A 23,154-nucleotide genomic window follows, 5' to 3' on the forward strand; every position below is an offset into this window, starting at 1 on the left:
TGCTAGTCCTTTCTGCAGCGGTGAGGGTTCAAATCCAGCCCACGCCCTTTGCTCCATGTCTTCCCCTCTCTCTCTCTCTCTCTCTCTCTCTCCTGTCTGTCCGTACACTGTCCTGTCCTAATAAAGCAGACATGCCCTAAAGAAAAAAGAAAAATCGGTTATTGTTTTGACTATAGGGGCCAGAGGTTGATTTCCAACAACCGATGGCAGCACACTGTGACATATCTTATCAGCTCTTCCGTGTGTGTGTGTGTGTGTGTGTGTGTGTGTGTGTGTGTGTGTGTGTGTGTGTGTGTGTGTGTGTATGTCCATCCCCTGGTCAGGCAACCTGCTGACGATAGCGTTTGTGAGCTACTTTGGCGCGAAGATGCATCGTCCCAGACTGATAGGGGTGGGCTGTGTCGTCATGGCGGCCGGATCATTCTTCACAGCACTGCCCCACTTTTTCCAGGGCCAGTGAGTCTGCAGCTTTCATACGATCGCTCTTTTATTATTATTATTATTATTATTATTGGTATTATTATTATTGGTATTATTAGTATTGTGGTTGTTGTTATTATTATTATTATTATTATTATTATTATTATTATTATTATTATTATCGAAGTTTATTTGAATAGGGACATTAGCAACAGCAGTATTCCCTTTAGAAAAACGCAAATCTAAATATAAAGAATCGTGCAAGTATGAAAAAGATAAAAGCACGATGAAAAACACTTGCTCGGGCGGAAACAAAAGATTATGTTAACGGTTTGAGTTTGAGTTTTATTAGGACAACTTGCATCATGTTCACACAAGGTGAATTATATGTCCTATTACAATTATAAAATACAATACAAATAAACAGTAGAAAATACAGTACAGTAATCAACAATTCAGCTAAACATAATTTAAAAGGAGGGGTATCAAGTTATACATTTTCGTCTGGTCAGATAGGAAATCTCTCCAGACTAAACTAACGGCGTTGTGATCGCAGGTACGTGTACGAGACGAGCATCACACACTCGGTCGAGGTCAACTCCACAGAGAGCGTCCTGCCCTGCCTGTCCAACCGGAGCCTCGCTGAGTCCGAGGAGCCGCCGTCGGCGGAGACAAGGGCGGCGTGCGAGAAGGAGGTGGGCTCCTCCATGTGGATCTACGTCTTCCTGGGGAACATGCTCAGAGGCATAGGAGAGACTCCCATCACGCCTCTGGGCATCTCCTACCTGGACGACTTCTCCCGAGAGGAGAACACAGCCTTCTACCTGGGTAGGTGACCGTAGCTGTGTTCTACCTGGGTAGGTGACCGTAGCTGTGTTCTACCTGGGTAGGTGACTGTAGCTGTGTTCTACCTGGATAGGTGACCGTAGCTGTGTTCTACCTGGATAGGTGACCGTAGCTGTGTTCTAGGTGATCGTAGCTGTGTTCTACCTGGGTAGGTGACCGTAGCTGTGTTCTACCTGGATAGGTGACCGTAGCTGTGTTCTAGGTGATCATAGCTGTGTTCTACCTGGGTAGGTGACCGTAGCTGTGTTCTAGGTGACTGTAGCTGTGTTCTACCTGGGTAGGTGACCGTAGCTGTGTTCTACCTGGGTAGGTGACCGTAGCTGTGTTCTACCTGGGTAGGTGACCGTAGCTGTGTTCTAGGTGATCGTAGCTGTGTTCTACCTGGGTAGGTGACCGTAGCTGTGTTCTAGGTGACCGTAACTGTGTTCTACCTGGGTAGGTGACCGTAGCTGTGTTCTACCTGGGTAGGTGACTGTAGCTGTGTTCAGACTGGGTAGGTGACCGTAGCTGTGTTCTAGGTGATCGTAGCTGTGTTCTACCTGGGTAGGTGACCGTAGCTGTGTTCAGACTGGGTAGGTGACCGTAGCTGTGTTCTAGGTGACCGTAGCTGTGTTCTACCTGGGTAGGTGACCCTAGCTGTGTTCTACCTGGGTAGGTGACCGTAGCTGTGTTCTACCTGGGTAGGTGACCGTAGCTGTGTTCTACCTGGGTAGGTGACCGTAGCTGTGTTCTACCTGGGTAGGTGACTGTAGCTGTGTTCTATCTGAGTAGGTGACCGTAACTGTGTTCAACCTGGGTAGGTGACCGTAGCTGTGTTCTACCTGGATAGGTGACCGTAGCTGTGTTCTAGGTGACCGTAACTGTGTTCTACCTGGGTAGGTGATCGTAGCTGTGTTCTACATGGGTAGATGACCGTAACTGTGTTCTACCTGGGTAGGTGACCATAGCTGTGTTCTAGGTGATCGTAGCTGTGTTCTACCTGGGTAGGTGAATGTAGCTGTGTTCTACCTGGGTAGGTGACCATAGCTGTGTTCTAGGTGATCGTAGCTGTGTTCTACCTGGGTAGGTGACCGTAGCTGTGTTCTAGGTGATCGTAGCTGTGTTCTACCTGGGTAGGTGATCGTAGCTGTGTTCTACCTGGGTAGGTGACCATAGCTGTGTTCTACCTGGGTAGGTGACCGTAGCTGTGTTCTAGGTGACTGTAGCTGTGTTCTACCTGGGTAGGTGACCGTAGCTGTGTTCTAGGTGATCATAGCTGTGTTCTACCTGGGTAGGTGACCGTAGCTATGTTCTAGGTGATCGTAGCTGTGTTCTAGGTGACCATAGCGGGAACACCTCCACTGTTGTTGTTTTTTTCACTGTCAATGAAGTTCTTTCACCACAAACAAAACTTAACACAACGACACTGCACATCTCCACAGTCTATGCATTCATTAATTCTCTCTCTCTCTCTCTCTCTCTCTCTCTCTCTCTCTCTCTCTCTCTCTCTCTCTCTCTCAATCTCTCTCTCCCTCTCTCTCTCTCTCTCCCTCTCTCCTCCCCCAGCGTGCATCCAGACAGTGGGGATCACTGGACCCATGTTCGGGTTTATGCTGGGCTCCTTCTGTGCCAAGATCTACGTGGACATTGGAGCGGTGGATTTAGGTAGCTGACCCCTGAAGTTGATAGCGCACGTGAACTTGATAGCGCACATCCCCTGTGTTCCTAGCTATTTTATGTAAAATACATATGATATTTGTTGATTGTTATCGATTGTAGATGTTATTGAGAATCAAGACTTTGCCTTTACCGTTTACTTTAAATGCTAACATAAGTGATATTGCCAAATGGCGTGATGGATGGGGTTATGTGGCCATGGCTTTGCTGTTGGGTCATTGCGGGTTGTGTCTGGGAGATTAGTTGTCTGGGTTGTCTCCTAGCCAAAACCAGCCCATCTTTTTTACATGAAAGGACTATTACTCATTCACCACTAGAATTGTTACTCATCTACCACTTCCAGCATTTTTGTTGACAGTAGTACATTATGCAATTTTGGGAATATTAGTATTGATGATTCTTGGTGAGGCAGAGGTTAGTCCTGGAATGTCTGGTCCTTTCTTGATTCCCATTTTTCAGAATTGAGACTGCCGATACATTATTGTTTTAACTCTATATACTCACTCGTATTAATTCTATATATCTCCTTTCCTTTCCTCTCATCCGCTCTCCTCTCCTCCCCTCGTCCCTCTCCTCCCCTCGTTCCTCTCCTCCCTTCGTCCCTCTCCTCCCCTCGTTCCTCTCCTCCCCTCGTTCCTCTCCCCCCCTCCTTCCTCCCCCCCCTCCTTCCTCTCCTCCCCTCGTCCCTCTCCTCCCCTCGTTCTTCTCCTCCCCTCGTTCCTCTCCTCCCCTCTTTCCTCTCCTCCCCTCCTTCCTCTCCTCCCCTCGTTCTTCTCCTCGCCTCGTTCTTCTCCTCCCCTCCTTCCTCTCTTCCCCTCGTTCCTCTCCTCCCCTCCTTCCTCTCCCCCTGTTCCCCGCCCCCCAGACACTGTGACCATCAACCACAAGGACTCTCGCTGGGTCGGCGCCTGGTGGCTGGGCTTCCTGGTGAGCGGAGCGGTCCTGGTCCTGGCCGGGATCCCCTTCTGGTTCCTGCCCAAGTCCCTCCCCAAGCAGGGCCAGAACCAGAACCAGAACCAGAACCAGGCCAGCAAGGTGGCGGGCGTGGCCGAAGAGCAGGAAGGCTTCCTCCCAGGGGACAGCAGCACGGACACAGAGGACACACAACCCGTCTCCATGGCTCAACTGGCCAGAGGTACGGCCTCCTTCTAATTCACCAAATCAAATCAAATCAAACTTTATTTGTATAGCGCATTTCATACACAGAGGCAACACAATGCGCTTTACAGAGAACAATGGGAGGGTGGGCATACGGCCCACCCCTACATATTCCAGAGGGAAGCAAAAAAGCAAAAAACATCATCACCTGGTACCTTTCTCTCTCTCTCTCTCTCTCTCTCTCTCTCTCCCTTCTCTTTAGATTTCCTGCCGACCCTACGAAGGCTGTTCAGTAACACCGTCTACCTGCTGATCATCTGCACCTCCCTGGTCCAGGTCAACGGCTTCATCGGCCTGATCACGTTCAAACCCAAATTCATGGAGCAGATTTATGGCCAGTCCCCCTCCAAGGCCATCTTCATGATAGGTACAGTAGAGTACAGTAGGCCGATGGTTATCACAACGTTCTCCCTCAGCTGAGAACAAAAAAGGTTACAAAAAAGTTATTGACACTGTAATGGTGAGAAGTAGATATGACTTCAAAGAACAGCTTCTGTTTGCTTTGCTCTGACTGAGAGAGAGAGAGAGAGAGAGAGAGAGAGAGAGAGAGAGAGAGAGAGTGTGTGTGTGTAAATGGGATTATAAAACGAGGGGCCATTGAACTATGATTAGATCAGCACACCCATGACTCATGTTTCTGTGTTTACAGATGTCCCATCTCATCCTCATTGAAGCGTCTGTGTTGATCCTATGACCCTTCTGATCTGACCCCAAGTCCAGTTCAGATCCTATGACCCTTCTGATCTGACCCCAAGTCCAGTTCAGATCCTATGACCCTTCTGATCTGACCCCAAGTCCAGTTCAGATCCTATGACCCTTCTGATCTGACCCCAAGTCCAGTTCAGATCCTATGACCCTTCTGATCTGACCCCAAGTCCAGTTCAGATCCTATGACCCTTCTGATCCGACCCCAAGTCCAGTTCAGATCCTATGACCCTTCTGATCTGACCCCAAGTCCAGTTCAGATCCTATGACCCTTCTGATCTGACCCCAAGTCCAGTTCAGATCCTATGACCCTCACTGTGCTCGTGTGCTCTCTATCCCCCCTCCCTAGGAGCGATGAATCTCCCTGCTGTGGCAGTTGGGATCATCGTTGGAGGCTTTGTGATGAAGCGCTTCAAGCTCAGTGTCATTGGGGCAGCCAGGGTGTCCATCACCGCCTCCTTCGTGTCCTTCTGCCTGCTCCTGACCCAGTACTTCATGCATTGCGACAACATCCAGGTGGCCGGCCTCACGACCTCCTACCAGGGGTAGGTACATGTCTCATAGCTGTTGTAGTATGTCTATTCTACTTTCATTTTCTTTTCTTTTTAACTGAGAACTGTGTGTCAATGAATGAATGAATGAATGAATGGATAGATGGATGGATGGATGGATCAATCAATCAATTAATCAATTAACTTTATTGTCAGACTCAGAGACCAAGCATACAACATTCACAGATAAAATACAATATAATAAAATAAAACATAGACAGTTACACCAATGTTTCCTCAGAGGTGACTGGTATGGTGCAACACTAGGCTTAGGATTTGACAGCAGCTTGATGATAGCATTCTGAGAATCATCCAGACGACAGATACATTTGTGAATTAGATTTCTCAATAGAGCCTGGAAAGCGTTGACTCCTTACAAAACTATTCACTTGCACTACACCAACTTAGGTTTTAAAGCAATATCTGCATAGGCAACCTGCAGCTTGTGTATGCTCGCCTTTTTAAACTTGCCCACAAGGGGGCAGTAGAGAGGACTGCAATATGCTCTAACAGACTTATTTTAGCATGGTCAGAACACATCTAGCACATCAACGAAAATTATTTTTCCGTTGCTCAGCTTTGCCCAACATTAGTGAGTTATATTGTCCACCCAACGGGTATCAAGACTAGCAGACGAGTTAATTGGATAGGCTAAGCTGGAGTGATAGCAAATGTACAGTATTCACTCAGTGTTCATAGTGCTCCGACAGGTATCAGAACTAATTATGTGGAATTTTCACTTTTTTTATGTGGAATGTTAGCTTGAGACTACAATATACGTCTCTGCCAAGTCCTCGTCATCAGACATTTGATTCAAGATTCAACATCCGCTTTATTAGCCATGTACAGTATATATGGTTCACACATACTGTACTAGGAATACCAGATATTGTTTATCATAAACACCTACAGTACTGTAGCATTTGTACAGACTGATAAAAATCAGGAAAGTCCTTATCTCCTGTGGTACATATCATGACATCATGTTTGAGCCCATGATCAGAACATATATAAGCAGCTGTTGAAATACACATTACATTACATTACAGTCATTTAGCAGACGCTTTTATCCAAAGCGACAAAAAATAATTGCAACTAACAATAATTACTACTAGGAGAACGAATGTCCAGATCTTCAGCATACATGAGATGCGTTGTTAGGGGCCTGTTTTGCAGCCTCTTGATTGGTCAGATAAGTCATTGATGTACACGTGAAAGAGGGCCAGTGAAAATAACCCCCCCTGCCATCCTCCGTGTGTGTGTGTGTGTGTGTGTGTGTGTGTGTGTGTGTGCGTGTGTGTGTGTGTGAATGTGTGTGTGTGTGTGTGTGTGCGTGTGCGTGTGTGTGTATGTGCATGTGTGTGTGTGTGTGTGTGTGTGAATGTGTGTGTGTGTGTGTGTGTGTCCAGGGTGCCAGCGGTGTCCTATCAGCAGGAGACCATGCTGTCCCAGTGTAACTTGGGCTGCTCCTGCTCTCTGAAGTTCTGGGACCCTGTGTGCGCTCACAACGGCGTGACCTACGCCTCGCCCTGCCTGGCTGGCTGCCAGACCACCTCCGGAGCGGGCAAGGAGATGGTGAGATGTCCCGCACCACACACACACACACACACACACACACACACACATACACACACACATACACACACACGCACACACATATACACACACGCATACACACGCATGCACGCACACACACCACACACACACACACCTCACACGCACTTTCCACCCCCCATACACACACACACGCACACACATATACACACACGCATACACACGCACGCACGTACACACACCACATACACACACACACACACATTCACACACACACACGCGCACACACACACACACACATTCACACACACACACACACGCACGCACGCGCACACACACGCGCGCACACACACACACACACACACACACACACACACGTACTGTAGATGCACAGACAGCCCCACAGTCTCACTATAGACTCCTAAATCCTGAAAGCTCTTTCATTAACACATACATCAGCCAGTTTCCATGGGGATAACACTGGAATGCTGAACCCTAATGACCTCTGCTGGTGGTACAGTAAATGTCTCAGGTCACAGGTCACCAAGCACTGCAAACACCTATATCACAGACTATACTTCCTAGTATAAGTGCTCTTCACTCTTTTCAGTTGAATGCACGTACACATTCACATCAAAGGTGTAAAATGTTGTGTTACTGTAAATTCAGATTATGGTACAACCCTAACCAGAACCATTTGCTGCACAGCTGCAGGTGTGGATAATTAAGTGTTTAACAGGCATAGGACCCTTCAAAATGAACTGTTGTCTGTTTTTTGGAGCCATATGTGAGGACTTATATCAGTAGAGTGTCTGTAGACATCTTTAGGAGCCCCTGAAGACCAAGTCCCTCCCAGAAAGAAGAATTTTGCGACCCCCCCATTGCTCTCTGTAAAGCACATTGTGTTGCCTCTGTGTATGAAATGCGCTATACAAATAAAGTTGGATTTAATTTGATCTCCTGCAAAACAGGTGTTCCACAACTGTACATGCGTGGGAGAGACGGCGACGCCGGGCGTGAACATGTCGGCCATCTTGGGCCAGTGTCCCAGGCAGAATGTCTGTGAGAGGATGTTTAAGGTTTACATGGCCATGTCTGTTCTGGGGTCCTTCATCTCCGCCTGCGGGGCCACGCCTGGATTCATCGTCCTGCTCAGGTGAGACTGTTACCAAGACGCCTTCAATCCTCTTAAGAAACCACAATTAAAACCACAATTTGGAAACAGATAGTCAAAATGGAACCCATATTGTCATGACACCATGCTCATCCACTGATTACCTCTCTCATGCACCTGCATCATACTGTACCTGTTTTTACTGTATTTTACCTTATTTTATTGTACTTTAATATATATATTCTATGCCCTTTTGCCTTATTTTATCACGCAAAGTTGAGTCGGCTATGAGCCAACGATTTTCATTACTGATAATGATGTTGCATTGTTATTGAGTATATGACAATAAACTTGAAACTTGATCATTTTCTGTAGAAAATGTGTGTTTGTTGCATCGCGGACTGTATGTGGTGACTGTCTGGACAGAGGGGGTGGGATTCATGGGTTTGTGTGTGTTTCAGGTCCATAGACCCTGATCTGAAGGCCCTGGCTCTGGGCATGCAGACCTTGATAGTCCGGACTCTGGGTGAGTGGTACAGTAGAGTGGAGGCTGGTCATTTAGTTTAGGATATGAATTATACAACCTAGAAAACTGTGACTGAGGCAGTCTGTATAATAGCTGTGTGTGTATGTGTGTGTGTGTGTGTGTGTGTGTGTGTGTTTGTGTGTGTGTGTGTGTGTGTGTGTGTGTGTGTGTGTGTACGTGTGTGTGTGTGTGTGTGTGTGTGTGTTTTTTCAGGCGGCATCCCCCCTCCCATATACTTTGGGGCTTTGATTGACAGGACATGTCTGAAATGGGGCTCCAAGAGGTGTGGGGGACAAGGGGCGTGCCGTCTCTACGACTCAAACGCATTCAGGTAACAGGACAGCGAACACTCACCACACACCTCTCTCGCTCCTCACTGACCCTTCTGTCTCTCTCTGGGTCACGAGAGCTGCCTTGTGTGCCAGTACCATTACGTATCATGTTAAAGGGGTAGTTCAGAATTTTGGACATAGGATCCCCAGACCTCCCCTGTCTTTGTTTAGCAATCTTTATTTTTGAGATCACAAAGTTGCCAAGTATGCGCATAACCCCCAACGTTGTTTTCGAACCAAAAAACGATCGAGGTGCCCCATAGCCTTTTTGTTTAGGGCCCCCAAAAACCTTGGGCCGGCCCTGTTCTGATCTCTCTGCGCCTCGTATTCTTCACACAAACTTCATACAAATATAGCTGGACTTTGTCTCACTCCTCCCCCAGAATGACGTTCCTGGGCCTGGTCTACGGGCTGTACGGCCTGTCCTACCTGCTGTGGGCCGCCCTCTACCGCCGCCTGGCTAGGAGACACAGGAAGATGGAGCTGAGGAGCCAGGCCAAAGCTGTAGCGCTGGAGGACGGTCCCAACGGGGCCCCAGATGTGCACAACGGCCACGCCCACTCAGACACGCTCAAGAACAAGGAGGAAGCAGAGAGAGAAAGCACGATCTGAAATGTAGAACAGACAGGTTTATGATGTTGGGTAACGTCCAATGAAGACGGCCCTGACGCTGGTGCACACACTGACACACACACACACACACACGGACACACACACACACACACACACACGCACACACTATACCTTTGCTGAAGTACTCTTATACATACTGCGATTATAAACACCTGACAGACTCTGTCAAAGCAGGACTGTCCTGCCTTGAATGCTCTTGTTACACTTTGTTCATTCGCTGTTCATACTAAAAACTTCAGGTCAGATCACAGCTGTTGTTTGTTTACCCTAAAGTTTGACTCTATGCTGCTACTTAAGTATCTTTTGGCGCGACAAAGTACTCACGACTTGATGAGCATTGTGCTTGAGTTAATACTTTGTAAGGCTCTATTTTTATTTGACTGGTGTCTTGCGACTGAGATGTAATCACTGTCAATATGAGAAGATGCATACCTGTATACTGCCATGTACCTTGTCTATTTTTTTTTAAACATTGTAAACTTGTGATGTTTGTCATTTTATGATATTCTTTTAAGCTGTAGTGCTGCTATTATTAGTAGTTTGGTATTAAGCATCATAAGCCTTGTTATAAGGTTATTTACGATCATGTATACAGTACAAGTTAAACATTATGACAGACTGTGACTCTTGAGATTTTGATTTGAAATGTTCATTAATATGCACTGTCCCTATTTTAAATAAATAAATAAAATAATAAAAAATATATATTATTGCTCATGTCACAGCTAAGTACACAGTGGAGCTCTATGGGAATATATACTGTATATGTCCACAGAGATCCATCATATGGTTAGTTGATAGAGGTATATATATGCCCATAGAGATCCATTGTGTAATACTTAGCTGTGAGATGAGCAATGGGCACTTATATCTCAAGAGTGCACAGAAAAATGTTTATATGGACCGTTGTATATGATTATAACAGAGTTTATATATTTATATAGTTTATATATTTATATAAATACCAAACTACTCCTTTAAACATGTATAAGTCATTGTAATGCTTTGCGTGGGGCCTTAATTAAGTATTATTATCTTATTATGTTAGTATGCTATTGAAGATATTAGATACTTGACTAGATTTTGAGGTTTTGCTGTAATATTAGATGTGCAGAATTATGCTGAAACCACCACTAGAGGGCAGTCAAGCATAACTATCTCTGCTACTGATAGTAGCTGAAGAAGTGTAGGCCACTGCATACTGGGCAGGGAATAACGAGACTGCATACAGAGTAGATAGAACAATACAAACCTATAGTAAAAGCAAAACCCTATACTGATGAATTAGTAGCAGTTAGATAGGTTGATACTGAAAGAGACCATTTGTTAGTACCTGCTACTTCATTCCAAAATAGAATCCACTTGCCATTGTATACAGCTACAATAATAGTTTTCTTCAACAGTCTCATAATCAGTATGATTGGGAAAATGCCTGCACACGACTGAGCACTTTCCCCTCCGTTGCAGCGCAGGAATGTGGGGTTCTTTAATCTTAATCCCTGAACTCCCATGAAGGTAAAGCTGCTTGTGAGACCTGCTGCCTGTCTACCTGCCTTTCAGTCTGCCCTCTGTCTGCCTGTCTGCCTGTCTGTCTGTCTGTCTGTCTACCTGCCTTTCAGTCTGCCTGCCTTTCAGTCTGCCGTCTGTCTCTCACCTGGTTGATCCCTGCTTCTCTGTCTGTCTGTCTGTCTGTCTGTCTGTCTGTCTGTCTGTCTACCTGCCTTTCAGTCTTCCGTCTGTCTCTCACCTGGTTCTCTGTCTGTCTGTCTGTCTGTCTGTCTGTCTGTCTGTCTGTCTGTCTACTAGCTTCCCTGCCTGCTTCCCTCCCTGCCTGTCTGTCTATCTGCCTGTCTCCCTGCTACCCTGGCTGTCTGACTGCCTGTCTCCCTGCTACCCTGGCTGTCTGTCTGCCTGTCTCCCTGCTACCCTGGCTGTCTATCTGCCTGTCTCCCTGCTACCCTGGCTGTCTATCTGCCTGTCTCCCTGCTACCCTGGCTGTCTGTCTGCCTGTCTCACTGCTTCCCTGCCTGGCTGCTTTAATCACATGCTGGTTAGTGCATTAATAACACATTCCCCTGACTCAGACCAGGGCCAGCCCCCCATGAGCTCTCAGGCTGTAGGACCAGGGTTGTATGGTTCTGGTGCTGGTTCTGGTGCTGGTACGGTTCTTGATGCCGGGCTGTCGGACCAGTGCTTGTACGGAACTGGTACGGTTCTGTCGCTGGTACGGTTCTTGATGCCCAATAGGGCACAGGGACTAAATGGGTTCTGTTGTTTCCGTTTTGTAACCACTTACAAAATTGCAGAAACCTGATGATGTCTACAAGTGACCATATACACTTGTAGACAAACTCCACATTTCATTTTCTATATAATATTCTGTTTTTTTTTCAGGTTTTCTACAGTATTTGCAGTGTTATGAGGGTAAACGTACTCCCTCCCTGCCAAAGACTCGACTTGCAGGAGCCCAAACGTTTCTCTCAAGAAAAACATTCTCTCAGAAAAGGGGGGCAGCAAACTTTCTTGGGGCTACAAAGTCGATTTTACCCTGAAAGACCTCTGGAACCCCCCCCCCCCCACCACCACCACCTCCCTCCATAACTCTCTTTTTCCTCTCTTTCTTTCATCCTCTCTCTCTCCCTCCCCCCCCCCCCCTGTTTACATGCCCTCTCCTCCCTCTTCCTCTCCCTCCTTCCTTCCCTCTCTGTTCACTTGTTCCTGTGTCCTCCTGGGCTGGTGTGTGTGGGGAATAGAAATGTTCCAGCTCTTTTTGTTCAGCCTGCTCTGGTTGCATCACTGCCCACGGCTCTGGAGACAGGAGCTCGGGACGGAGCTGCGCCACCAGCCTGAGGGGTAAGGACAGACAGACAGACAGGCTGACAGACAGACAGGCCGACATACAGACAGGCTGACAGACAGGCTGACAGACAGGCCGACAGACAGACAGGCTGACAGACAGGCCGACAGACAGACAGACAGACAGGCTGACAGACAGGCCGACAGACAGACAGGCCGACAGACAGGCTGACAGACAGGCCGACACGGGACACTGCTGCTGACCAGACACACAGCGGAGAGGACAGGGATACCAGGTACGTTATCTGACCCATTGTGATACCAGGTTGGCCATAGGGGTTCGTCCAAGGCTAAAACTAGACGGATGCATGCAAAACTAACTCTCACTCACTTAAGCGATTATGTATATATATATATATATATATATATATATATATATATATATATATATATATAGTGTGTGTGTGTGTGTGTGTGTGTGTGTGTGTGTGTGTTGTGTGTGTGTGTGTTTACAGGTACTGTACTGATTCTGGTGTATAGTAGTTATTTGACTGCTGTGACACTTCATGTCTTTTCTTATAATGAATGGAAGTTTGAGGGGTTGCATTTAGTATGGGAGAATTAACCAGGCTAAATCTGAAGGGGATTATCCACCTAAGAGCTGAAAACACCAGCCTTTCTTGAGTTCGGCTCCATGCGACACAACTGAGGTCCACAACTACACACTTCACTATCACTCGCTTTCTTCCATGTGGAAAACTGAAGTCAGAATTCACCTTTTTATGGCAGAGGGTGGATCTGATGGCCAGGACCTGACCGTGTCTGAGCTGAGGGCTTTGTGAAGAGACACTTGGATTCTGAGGAGGCACAGTAAGATTTCTAACCATGGGCATGATGTACTTTACTCAGGAAATGAATAAAACAAGTGTAGCCTAATGCCCCGGATTATAATGATAAAAGTAGCCATGAAAAACGCTTAGATAAAATAAGTAAATACTTTTGTGATAGATGAAAGCTAAAATGAAACTAGAAACTGTGGTTCCAAAACGAACTAGAATGAATGGAAAAAAAAAGTTTGTCTTTTGGTGGATTAGGGCCCCTTGACTGTTTTCAAATATTCAAATATATTTGACCCAGGGTTACATTGAAACATGAAGTGGCCTTCCTGAGGCAATTCACGTGATGTGATGTGAGTGTAATGCATTCCTCTTAGGCTTAGACACAAACCATAATTATTTTCAGCTTTCATCTGTTAGTAGATTAGGGGCAACTTTAATATTTTTGTTATTCATATTTGTCTCCACCTCAGCGACCACTCTATGTTCTTGGTTGCGTGTGTTTGTTAGTTCCTATACAGAAAAGCACTATATTCACATATATGCGACTACAGTACAGTGGCATATATTTCAGTATAAGTGCAGCCTCCTACAGTGCCATGTTTTCATGGTAACCCCCACACATTCGGGGGCCGTCTCCCTGGAAACCTACAGTAGACAAAGACAACTAGACTGAGGAGCATCTTCCATGCTGCCTCTCCACTGGTGATGCTTTTCAGTCTAGGATATGCTTCTTCTAGAGAGATGAGTCCCTGCCACAGGGGTGAGGGTTTCTAGGTGTTCTCTCTGTCTAACCTGCCATAGAGCCTAGTCCAATGGCCTCCCCACTGCTCTCTGTGGTGGACCAGCTGTGTTAACTAACTAGCAGCTGTAGGTCCGCTTAGAAGAATTAGAAGTTGCTTCTCGCATTTCAGAGTTATGCAATTATTATTATTATTATTATTATTATTATTATTATTATTATTATTATTATTATTATTATTATTATTATATTGTTATTATTATTATTATTAGTTATGCTGTTATAATTATGCTATTATTATAATATTATTATTATTATATTATTATTATTATTATTATTATTATTATTATTATTATTATTATAAGGCCAGAGGCTGCCGCGGTGATGGTTGACCCAGCGGACGACCGGGACAGGCTGACCAGCCAGCAGGCCCTGTGTGACCCCGACCCCAAGACCCCCAGACCGCCCTCCTCCTCCACACTCAAGGTCATTAAAGGAAGAAAAAAAAAACATACACACACTTGTGTCCAACTTGGTCTGATGCACTGCTGTTCAAGCGGGCCTCACCTGCACATCTGCTCCTAGCTGAAACGTTCAGCGAGGAGACTGAGGTTCAGCCAAGTCTGCGCCCTGTGGGGCTCCGCTCCACTCATAGAACTAGGGTTACAATACGTAACCGTCATTCTATTTGCTGGAGCTCCGCTCACCACAGGGCAAGCTGCTATTGGCGTAAGCGGAGCTCCACGACCGCACCATACACTCTTGCTGGAACCGTGAATCAAAAAGGGCGCTATAGAAGTAAAGTTTTACTTATTTACTTACTTACTTTCTTGCTGTCAAACCCCTAATAAAAGGTTAATGTTGGACAAACGGTGACGACTCCAGTTCATCTAGCGGCTATGGGAGAGAGAACTTCAGTCATCTGAAGTAATGAAGTCATTCAGAGCAGGAACTAGCATATTTACTGACGAAGCCATACAGTTGTGTTGTAGCGGTTTGTTGTCGTTTTCTCTTCCCCCACAGATGTTCATAGTGGCTCTGTCCTTCGCCTGCTTCTCCAAGGCCTTGGCAGGGACCTACATGAAGAGCTCCATCACACAGATAGAGAGGCGCTTTGACCTGTCAAGCTCCCTCGTAGGGCTCATCGACGGCAGCTTTGAGATGGGTACCCACAATTCTCCACTGTTCAAAACCGACTCAATCAAAAAGCCTTTGTTCTATCTTTAAACCCCGTTCTCTTGGTTGAGAACGCATATTTGATGTAGTATAAAGTAGAACAGAGGGTTGAGGATGTCAGCCTGATTCCCCTCAGGGATTTAGATGACGTTGATGGACCTGGCTGTTTGCAGGTAACCTGCTGTTCCTAGCCGCTGTCAGCCATTTTGGGGCTAAGCTGCACCGGCCCAGGCTCATCGGCGTGGGTTGCTTGCTCATGGCTGTGGGCTCCTTCCTCACCGGCCTACCACACTTCTTCATGGGACGGTAATACCGTGGAAGTACAGTAGTTATAGCATGCTTCTCTACAATCATATAAGTCGTTTTCTATTTCTAGCCAAGATTTAAAATCTTTTTGGAAATATGAGATTAATTATCTTGTTTTAAACGTTATTTACTAGTTTCTAACTTATTTCTAGACTCAACCCAGATTATTTAAAGATTTCTTATCAAGTAAAATTATCTTGCTGCATGGGCAGATAATGTCACTAGTATTAAGTAGTTTCTACTCAAATTCAGTATTTATTTATTGTATTTTAACTAGTGTTTTTTGGGGGATTTGGGCTGAAGCTGAAGTTAAGGAATAGGACTCATATGGACTTTGCTGTCTTTGATATCAGCGTCCCGTGCGTCCTGTAGGTACACCTTTGATACAGTTATCCAGGGGTCCCAGAATGAGAGCGTCAGTATTGCGGCCTGTGCAGACCCTATGAGACAGACGGGGGTGCCGGAGATACAGCCTCAGCCTTCCACCAACACAGGTAAGGTCCTCACATCACCGTAGATACCTGTTTCTGCATACTGAGTAGCTACGGCTGTCAGGGCTGAAGCAAAAGCTTGTGTGTGTGTGTGTGTGTGTGTGTGTGTGTGTGTGTGTGTGTGTGTGTGTATATGTTTGTGTGTGTGTGTGAGAGTGTGTGTGTGAGTGAGTGTGTGTGTGTGTATGTGTGTGTGTGTATGTTTGTGTGTGTGTGTGTATGTTTGTGTGTGTGTGTGTATGTTTGTGTGTGTGTGTGTGTGTATGTTTGTGTGTGTGTGTGTGTGTGTGTGTGTGTGTGTGTGTGTGTGTGTGTGCGTACACAGCCTGTGTGAGAGACTCCAGTTCTCACATGTGGATCTATGTGTTCCTGGGGAACGCTCTGCGGGGGGTCGGAGAGACACCGGTCACGCCCCTCGGTATCTCCTACATCGACGACTTCGCCAAAGCCAGGAACTCCGCCTTCTACATAGGTGAGTCCTCCCACACCCTACAGAGACCCACATCTATCATATTCAATGAGTAATGTCATTCAATTAATAATGTAATTCAATGAGTAATGTAATTCAGTGAGAAATGTAATTCAGTGAGAAATGTAATTCAGTGAGAAATGTAATTCAGTGAATAATGTAATTCAGTGAGAAATGTAATTCAGTGAGTAATGTAATTCAGTGAGTAATGTAATTCAAGAATAATGTAATTCAGTGAGAAATGTAATTCAGTGAATAATGTAATTCAAGAATAATGTAATTCATTGAGAAATGTAATTCAGTGAGTAATGTAATTCAGTGAGTAATGTAATTCAAGAATAATGTAATTCAGTGAGAAATGTAATTCAGTGAGAAATGTAATTCAGTGAGTGAGTAATGCGATGCGAGTTGGACTGAGGTTTGCGTGACGCGGTTGCCAGCCTGTCTGCAGACCATCACCCTGCTGGGGCCCATGTTTGGATTCCTGCTGGGGTCCTACTGCGCCAGGCTCTATGTCGACATCGGAAATGTTGATCTTGGTAAGTCTCGCACATCGCATATGTGCTATTATCATTGCGCAGCCAAATACCATCAACTCCTGTTTGTATATCCTCTATAGCTATACATCATACCAGTGGTGAGTGTCAATACGTACTGATCACAAGCATGTGAGGAATTAGGACTTTTATTGTGAAGGGGAAAAGCTCATAAGCATGTTATGTTTTGACTTTTATTGTGAAGGTGAAAAGTTATACTTAGGAGTGTGGTTTAAGTGTTGTGGTTGCTTTGCTACGTGTTTCTTCTAGAGAGCGTGACTATCACCCCTAAGGATGCCCGCTGGGTGGGGGCCTGGTGGCTGGGTTTCTTTGTGTCCTCCTCCATTCTGCTCCTGGCGGCCATCCCCTTCTGGTTCCTTCCCCGCACACTGCCCAAGCAGGACGAGGAGAACAAGCTCCCGTCAGACGCCCCGGAGCAGGCCGGGAACGGCACCAACCACAGCAACATGAAACTCTCCGACATCGCTAAAGGTAAACAGACCAGCAGAGCAGCACAGTGTGAATGCAAAGTAAAGTCTGTTCATTGTGAAAGCAAACATCAACATAAAGACGTGAGGCAACTGTAAGATTAAGTGGGATTTGTTTAGTTTTGTTGTTCTGCTTCAGGGTTCCTGCCCTCCCTGAAGAGGCTGCTGGGTACGCCAGCGTACTTCCTGTTGCTGTGCGGCAGCATCCTGAAGTTCAACTCCTTCATCGGCCTGCTCACGTTCAAGGCCAAGTACATGGAGCAGCAGTTTGGACTGTCGGCCTCCAGAGCCAACTTTCTCATAGGTCAGTCAGTCAGTTATGGCACAGTAACACTGGAGGATGAAGAAAGGAAGGAAGGAAGGAAGGAAGGAAGGAATGAAGGAAGGAAGGAAGGAAGGAAGGAAGGAAGGAAGGAAGGAAGGAAGGGAGGGAGGGAGGGAGGGAGGGAGGGAAGAAAGAAGGAAAGAAGGAAGGAAAGAAGGAAGGAAGGAGGAAGCAAGGAAGCAAGGAAGCAAGGAAGGAAGGAGGAAGGAAGGGCAAGGAAGGAAGGAGGAAGGAAGGAAGGAAGGAAGGAAGGAAGGAAGGAAGGAAGGAAGGAAGGAAGGAAGGAAGGAAGGAAGGAAGGAAGGAAGGAAGGAGGAATTGACAGAAGGGGGGAAAAAACATGAAAAAAGACAGACAAGCAAGCAAAAGAAGGAAGGATTTGATAACATCTTCAGAAACATCTAGAATCAAGGCCACGCTTCAAAATAACGAACACACCCCCAACTGTCAGATTTGACCGTGATTCCAGTTACCGACCATGTCTGATCCGTCCCCTCTCCCCATAGGTGTGCTGAACCTGCCGATGGTTGCCATTGGGATCTTCCTGGGCGGGCTTTTGATGAAGAGGTATAAACTCGGCGTGGTCTCTGGCGCTCAACTGTCCTTCGCGACCTCCTTCCTGGCCAACCTCCTCCTTCTACTCCAGTTTGGCACCAAGTGTGACAACGTGCCCGTGGCAGGCCTGACCATCTCCTACAATGGGTGAACAAACACCAGATCATACTAGATCATACCAGATCACAACAGGTCACATCAGATCAGAGCACAACCCCAGCCATTTTTTAATGCCCATTTCATTTGCAAATCATCCACATTTTGGCTTCCGGTTCCGACATTGTCTGTGTGTGTGTGTGCATGTGTGTGTGTGTGTGTGTGTGTGTGTGTGTGTGTGTGTACATGTGTGTGTATCTGTCCATGTGTGTGTGTGTGTTTCCCCAGGACCCCCAGCGGGCTGTTCTCGGGGTGTAACCAGGGCTGCTCCTGCTCGGCGGGGGAGTGGGACCCCGTTTGCTCGCGCAGCGGCGTCACCTTTGTGTCACCGTGCCTCGCCGGCTGCACCACGTCCACCGGATACGGCAAGAACACGGTAAACGCACACCAACGGGGATCGGGCTCAGGATCATATGGCGTATTTGAATCATACTAATCCAAGATTTTTGTGACAACATGCTATATGTCTTTTTTGTTTTTAGATTTGACTTATTTGAAAGTTAACAAAGAAACACAGTAATTTCACTACCCAATCATAGGACAGAAATCCCAACATGGCCTTCATTATCCAAAAGTCAAAGTCAAAACACAGAAAAGTCAGACTTGTTTCCACTGTGGTTCTCTTTGTCAAGACAGACAACACCATGCACCATTGCAACAATCTACTTCACATTTAATACAAAAACAAAGCATTCATGAGAGGTTAAAAACAGAGAGAGAGAGAGAGAGAGAGAGAGAGAGCAGGAGAGAAAAGGAGAAAGAGAAAGAGAGAGGGGACAGACCCTCATACAAAGAGTTCTAGCGTTCAAGGCGTTCTAGCAGCTGCCTTTTTACTGGTTTCTTCTTTAAACTGGTTTACCGTGCTAATGGTTTTTATGGAGGCTGGAAGACTATTCCAAGCCACCGCGTCAGAGTAGGCGAAAGTATTTTCACCCGTCAATGTCCTGTACTAAGAGGCAGTCTGTCTGTTTTACTGTGTGTTTTTCGCACCCGGTTCCTTCCTGGTCCGACCAGGTGTTCCACAACTGCAGCTGTGTGTCCGCCTCACCAGTAGGGGGCGATACGTCGGTGACGCTGGGCCAGTGTCCTCGCGGCAAAGACTGCAGCCGTAGCTTCACCTCCTACATGGCGGTGTCGGTCCTCAGCTCCTTCATCAACTCCCTGGGAGCCACGCCCGGATACATGGTCATCATACGGTCAGTCCAGTTCTTTTTAAGATATTTATTTAAGGCATTTCTGCTTTATTAGGATAGGACAGTGTAAGGACAGACAGGAAAGGGAGGAGAGAGAGAGAGAGAGAGAGAGGGGGGAAGACATGCAGCAAAGGGCGTGGGCCGGATTCGAACCCACGCCGCTGCGGTAAGGACTAGCCTTTACATGGTACACGCCCCAACCCATCCCAGATAGCAAGCGGATGTGTAATGATTCTGGGCCATATATGGGCCGGAACTAAGCCACAAGGGCCAGATCTGGCCTGTATATGGCCCAGATCCGCTTGCTATCTGGGATTGGGCTACCTGGGCGCCCCAGTTCTTGTCTCTTTTGTAGGCCAAATGCAGAGCTATTTTGTGTACTACTGTATGTTTGTATTTTTGCACTGTTGCGTCCTGTCCTTGCACTGGTCCATTGTTGTGTTGTTGGCTGCACGGTGTCGGAAAACAATCCTTTGTATGTCAAGTACAATGGCAATAAAAGTATTCTGATTCTGATTCTGAGGACATTTAAAGTCTCCCCTCTAGTCGTCTCCTTCAAACTACCTCTAACGAGTGTCCAGTTTCAACTGGCTGGTCAGTGGCAACATCCCAAAGACTTACGTGTCCTTCCTTCCTCCCTGCCCCGAGGTGGTCTCACTCTAATATTGTCTTACATGTCCTCCCTCCTTTCCTTGAAAATGTCCTTGCCTGGTCCAGTGGACACATTCCAAACCCTCTCACGTGTATCCTTCCCCCTTTCTTGAAGTAGTCCTTGGCCAGTCAGTGGCCTTCATCTAATATGAATAATGTGTGTGTGTGTGTGTGTGTGTGTGTGTGTGTGTGTGTGTGTGTGTGTGTGTGTGTGTGTGTGTGTGTGTGTGTGTGTGTGTGTGTGTGTGTGTGTGTGTGTTTTAGGTGCATCAAGCCGGACCTGAAATCCCTGGCCCTGGGCATCCAGACCTTGGTAGTGAGAACTCTGGGTAAACCTTCTTGGGATTTTCTGTCCTAAAGGCCGTATTAATGTTATTGTTCCACGCACATCCTCTGACCACTCGTCAAGGCGTGTCCTCAACTCTCCTGTCCCTCCACAGGGGGTATCCCGGCGCCCGTGTACTTCGGCGCTCTGATCGACTCAACCTGTCTGAGGTGGGGCTTCCAGAAGTGCGGAGGCAGAGGAGCCTGTCGCATGTATGACTCTGACATGTACAGGTAGGCGGGTGTCGTAGTCGCGTGACGGGATGGCGTGTCTGATATGCGTGTGGCGTGTTTCTGTTTGTGCGTCCTAAGTGACCAGTGTCCCTTCCTCTGCATGTCCCCCCTGTGTGTGATGGTGCGTGCCTGTGTGTGTGTGTGTGTGTGTGTGTGTGTGTGTGTGTGTGTGTGTGTGTGTGTGTGTGTGTGTGTGTGTGTGTGTGTCCGGCGTTATGATTGGTCCTGTCCTGTGTGCACAGGGTGATATTCCTGGGCCTGATCACCAGCCTCAGTGGCTCCTCCTACTTCTTCGTCGTCGCTGTCATCATCCTCCTCCGGAGGCAGTTCCGGGGGGAGGGGGTCAAAGCCTCAGAACAGCCCGCTCCCCCGACCAGCGAGATAGAACTCCATACACCCGCCAAACCCCCCGGGAATGACCTTCCGACCCCCAAGGAGGAGAAGGTGGAGGCGGAAGGGGTGCAGAAGACGCCCCAGACCAATGAGCATCGCGCAGGCACAGATGCGGACCTATCCAGCAGCCGGACGGGGACAGCCAATGAGCCGCCTCGGCCTCAGGGAGAGGACGAAGAGGTGACGGAGGACGAGGAGGAGGGGAGCCTGCCGTCGTTGAGAGAGGAGACCCACGTCCCCCCTCCTCCCGAGGGCGGGGCCGAGCGGGAGGGAAGCCCCGGTGAGCAGGCGAATGAGGCGTCGGAGGGAGAGACCCCCCACAGAGAGACCACCCCCGCCCTCCGCCCAGGGGGCCGCCTGTCTGGAGAAGCCCCTGGGGACAGTGGGGGAGGGGCCCAGGGGCCCTAGGGGGCCCGCAGCTACTGCCTGCCACCCCGCCTTGACACACAGCACCGGGACTCCTGAGAGTATATGTCTAGATGTGAGTGTGTGTGGTCGGTCAATCAAGAGGGTTGAGTGTGGCCAGGGACACTCTTGGCAATGGAGGACTGCAGGGTGTGTGTGTGTGTGTGTGTGTGTGTGTGTGTGTGTGTGTATGTGTGTGTGTGTGTGTGTGTGTGTGCATGTGTGTGTGTGTGTGTGTGTGTGTGTGTGTGTGTGTGTGTGTGTGTGTGTGTGTGTGTGTGAACCATGCAGTCTTTTGGCACTGATACATCTGATGGAGCTGACTAGACCATGAGTAGCTGACGAGTTACACCGGGTGTGATAGAACTAGTGCTACAATATGTAATCAAACACACACGCACACACACGCATACACACACACACACACACACACACACACTGTGGCCTGTTGTGAGCAAGTTTGACCTCTGGAACAAAGGAGACAAACACATCTGCCCTGCTGTCTTAATGATGTTTGTATTCTATACTTTAATAAAGGATAATTGGAGCAAGGATACTCTTCAACTGTTGTGTTATTGATGGAACCATGAATTAAATGTTTTATATGAGGCCAACTATTCAGGACTAATTATGAGGCCAGCCCACAGACATAAGGACTGTAAGATAAATCATTTTACTAACTGTGAGACATTGCATTTAATTAACTTATCTGACATGACATAAAGTATCTGATATGAGTAGTAGCAGAGATCATGAGTTATATGTATTGTGCTGATGACCCAATCTGACCTAACTGTGCGTGCGTGTCTGTCTGTGCTTACATACATGGATATATGGAATTAATCTCCACAAGTGGCCATCTCATTATCAAAGAGCTGAGAGCTCTTGACATCATTGCCACCCCTCTGCCAACACCCTGCGCCCCCCCCCCCTCCTCCTCCTCCTCCTCTTCCTCCTCCTCCTCCTCTCACCCCCCCTGACCTGAGGGAACTGAAGAGCAGGAAGCAGACGTGCGCGTCAACTCGTTACAGTGTTTAATAATTGCATCCACGACCATCTGCATTGCCAACAAACTGGTCAAGTAGGCTACAGGAGGAATTCTCCAACTGGATGTAATGAACACGACTGATCGCTTGGTGCCAGTACTGTACTGGGGTGTGTGTGTGTGCGTGTGTGTGTATCTATCAGTACTATACTGGGGTGTGTGTGTGTGTGTGTGTGTATCTATCAGTATTGTACTGGGGTGTGTGTGTGTGTGTGTGTGTGTATCAGTACTGTACTGGGGTGTGTGTGTGTGTGTGTACTATCAGTACTGTACTGGGGTGTGTGTGTGTGTGTGTGTGTGTATCTATCTGTTGGCATTACAGCAAATATTTCCGTGTTTGCTGTTGCGGAGGAGTTGGAATGCCGTTTGCTTCTAGCCTAAACATTCAAAGAGTTGCAGGGTATGTTGGAGAGGAGGAGAGGGGGGGGGACGTCTGTTCTGACTCATCGCTGTTTCTCTCCATTTTCTTATCCTTCCTCATCCTCCTCTTCTCCTCCCCTCTCACACCCCTCTTCTAACTCACAAGATGGCGTAACAT

At 47.2% G+C, this 23,154-nt stretch overlaps 1 protein-coding gene across 1 annotated transcript in view; it reads left to right on the plus strand.

Moving 5' to 3' along the window:
- The window catches only part of LOC311316766 (uncharacterized protein), a gene marked incomplete at its 3' end in the record, with an annotated part of 25,476 nt that extends 3,902 nt beyond the window's left edge, over positions 1 to 21,574 (plus strand). Inside the window, exons 4-28 of the mRNA XM_084447696.1 lie at positions 324 to 456; positions 977 to 1,248; positions 2,812 to 2,910; positions 3,788 to 4,057; positions 4,283 to 4,447; positions 5,135 to 5,330; positions 6,746 to 6,911; positions 7,862 to 8,046; positions 8,466 to 8,530; positions 8,744 to 8,861; positions 9,246 to 9,469; positions 14,240 to 14,355; positions 14,893 to 15,034; positions 15,219 to 15,351; positions 15,724 to 15,845; positions 16,168 to 16,314; positions 16,752 to 16,850; positions 17,118 to 17,339; positions 17,475 to 17,639; positions 18,167 to 18,362; positions 18,600 to 18,747; positions 19,386 to 19,567; positions 20,480 to 20,544; positions 20,656 to 20,773; positions 21,016 to 21,574. Of these exons, the coding sequence (XP_084303822.1) occupies positions 324 to 456; positions 977 to 1,248; positions 2,812 to 2,910; positions 3,788 to 4,057; positions 4,283 to 4,447; positions 5,135 to 5,330; positions 6,746 to 6,911; positions 7,862 to 8,046; positions 8,466 to 8,530; positions 8,744 to 8,861; positions 9,246 to 9,469; positions 14,240 to 14,355; positions 14,893 to 15,034; positions 15,219 to 15,351; positions 15,724 to 15,845; positions 16,168 to 16,314; positions 16,752 to 16,850; positions 17,118 to 17,339; positions 17,475 to 17,639; positions 18,167 to 18,362; positions 18,600 to 18,747; positions 19,386 to 19,567; positions 20,480 to 20,544; positions 20,656 to 20,773; positions 21,016 to 21,574 (4,307 nt within the window). The remainder of the gene's footprint in view (positions 1 to 323; positions 457 to 976; positions 1,249 to 2,811; positions 2,911 to 3,787; positions 4,058 to 4,282; positions 4,448 to 5,134; positions 5,331 to 6,745; positions 6,912 to 7,861; positions 8,047 to 8,465; positions 8,531 to 8,743; positions 8,862 to 9,245; positions 9,470 to 14,239; positions 14,356 to 14,892; positions 15,035 to 15,218; positions 15,352 to 15,723; positions 15,846 to 16,167; positions 16,315 to 16,751; positions 16,851 to 17,117; positions 17,340 to 17,474; positions 17,640 to 18,166; positions 18,363 to 18,599; positions 18,748 to 19,385; positions 19,568 to 20,479; positions 20,545 to 20,655; positions 20,774 to 21,015) is intronic.
- Between the last annotated feature and the right edge of the window lie 1,580 nt (positions 21,575 to 23,154).

The sequence above is a fragment of the Borostomias antarcticus genome (assembly GCF_949987555.1).
Source record: "Borostomias antarcticus genome assembly, chromosome: 13".
Taxonomy (NCBI): Eukaryota; Metazoa; Chordata; class Actinopteri; order Stomiiformes; family Stomiidae; genus Borostomias; species Borostomias antarcticus.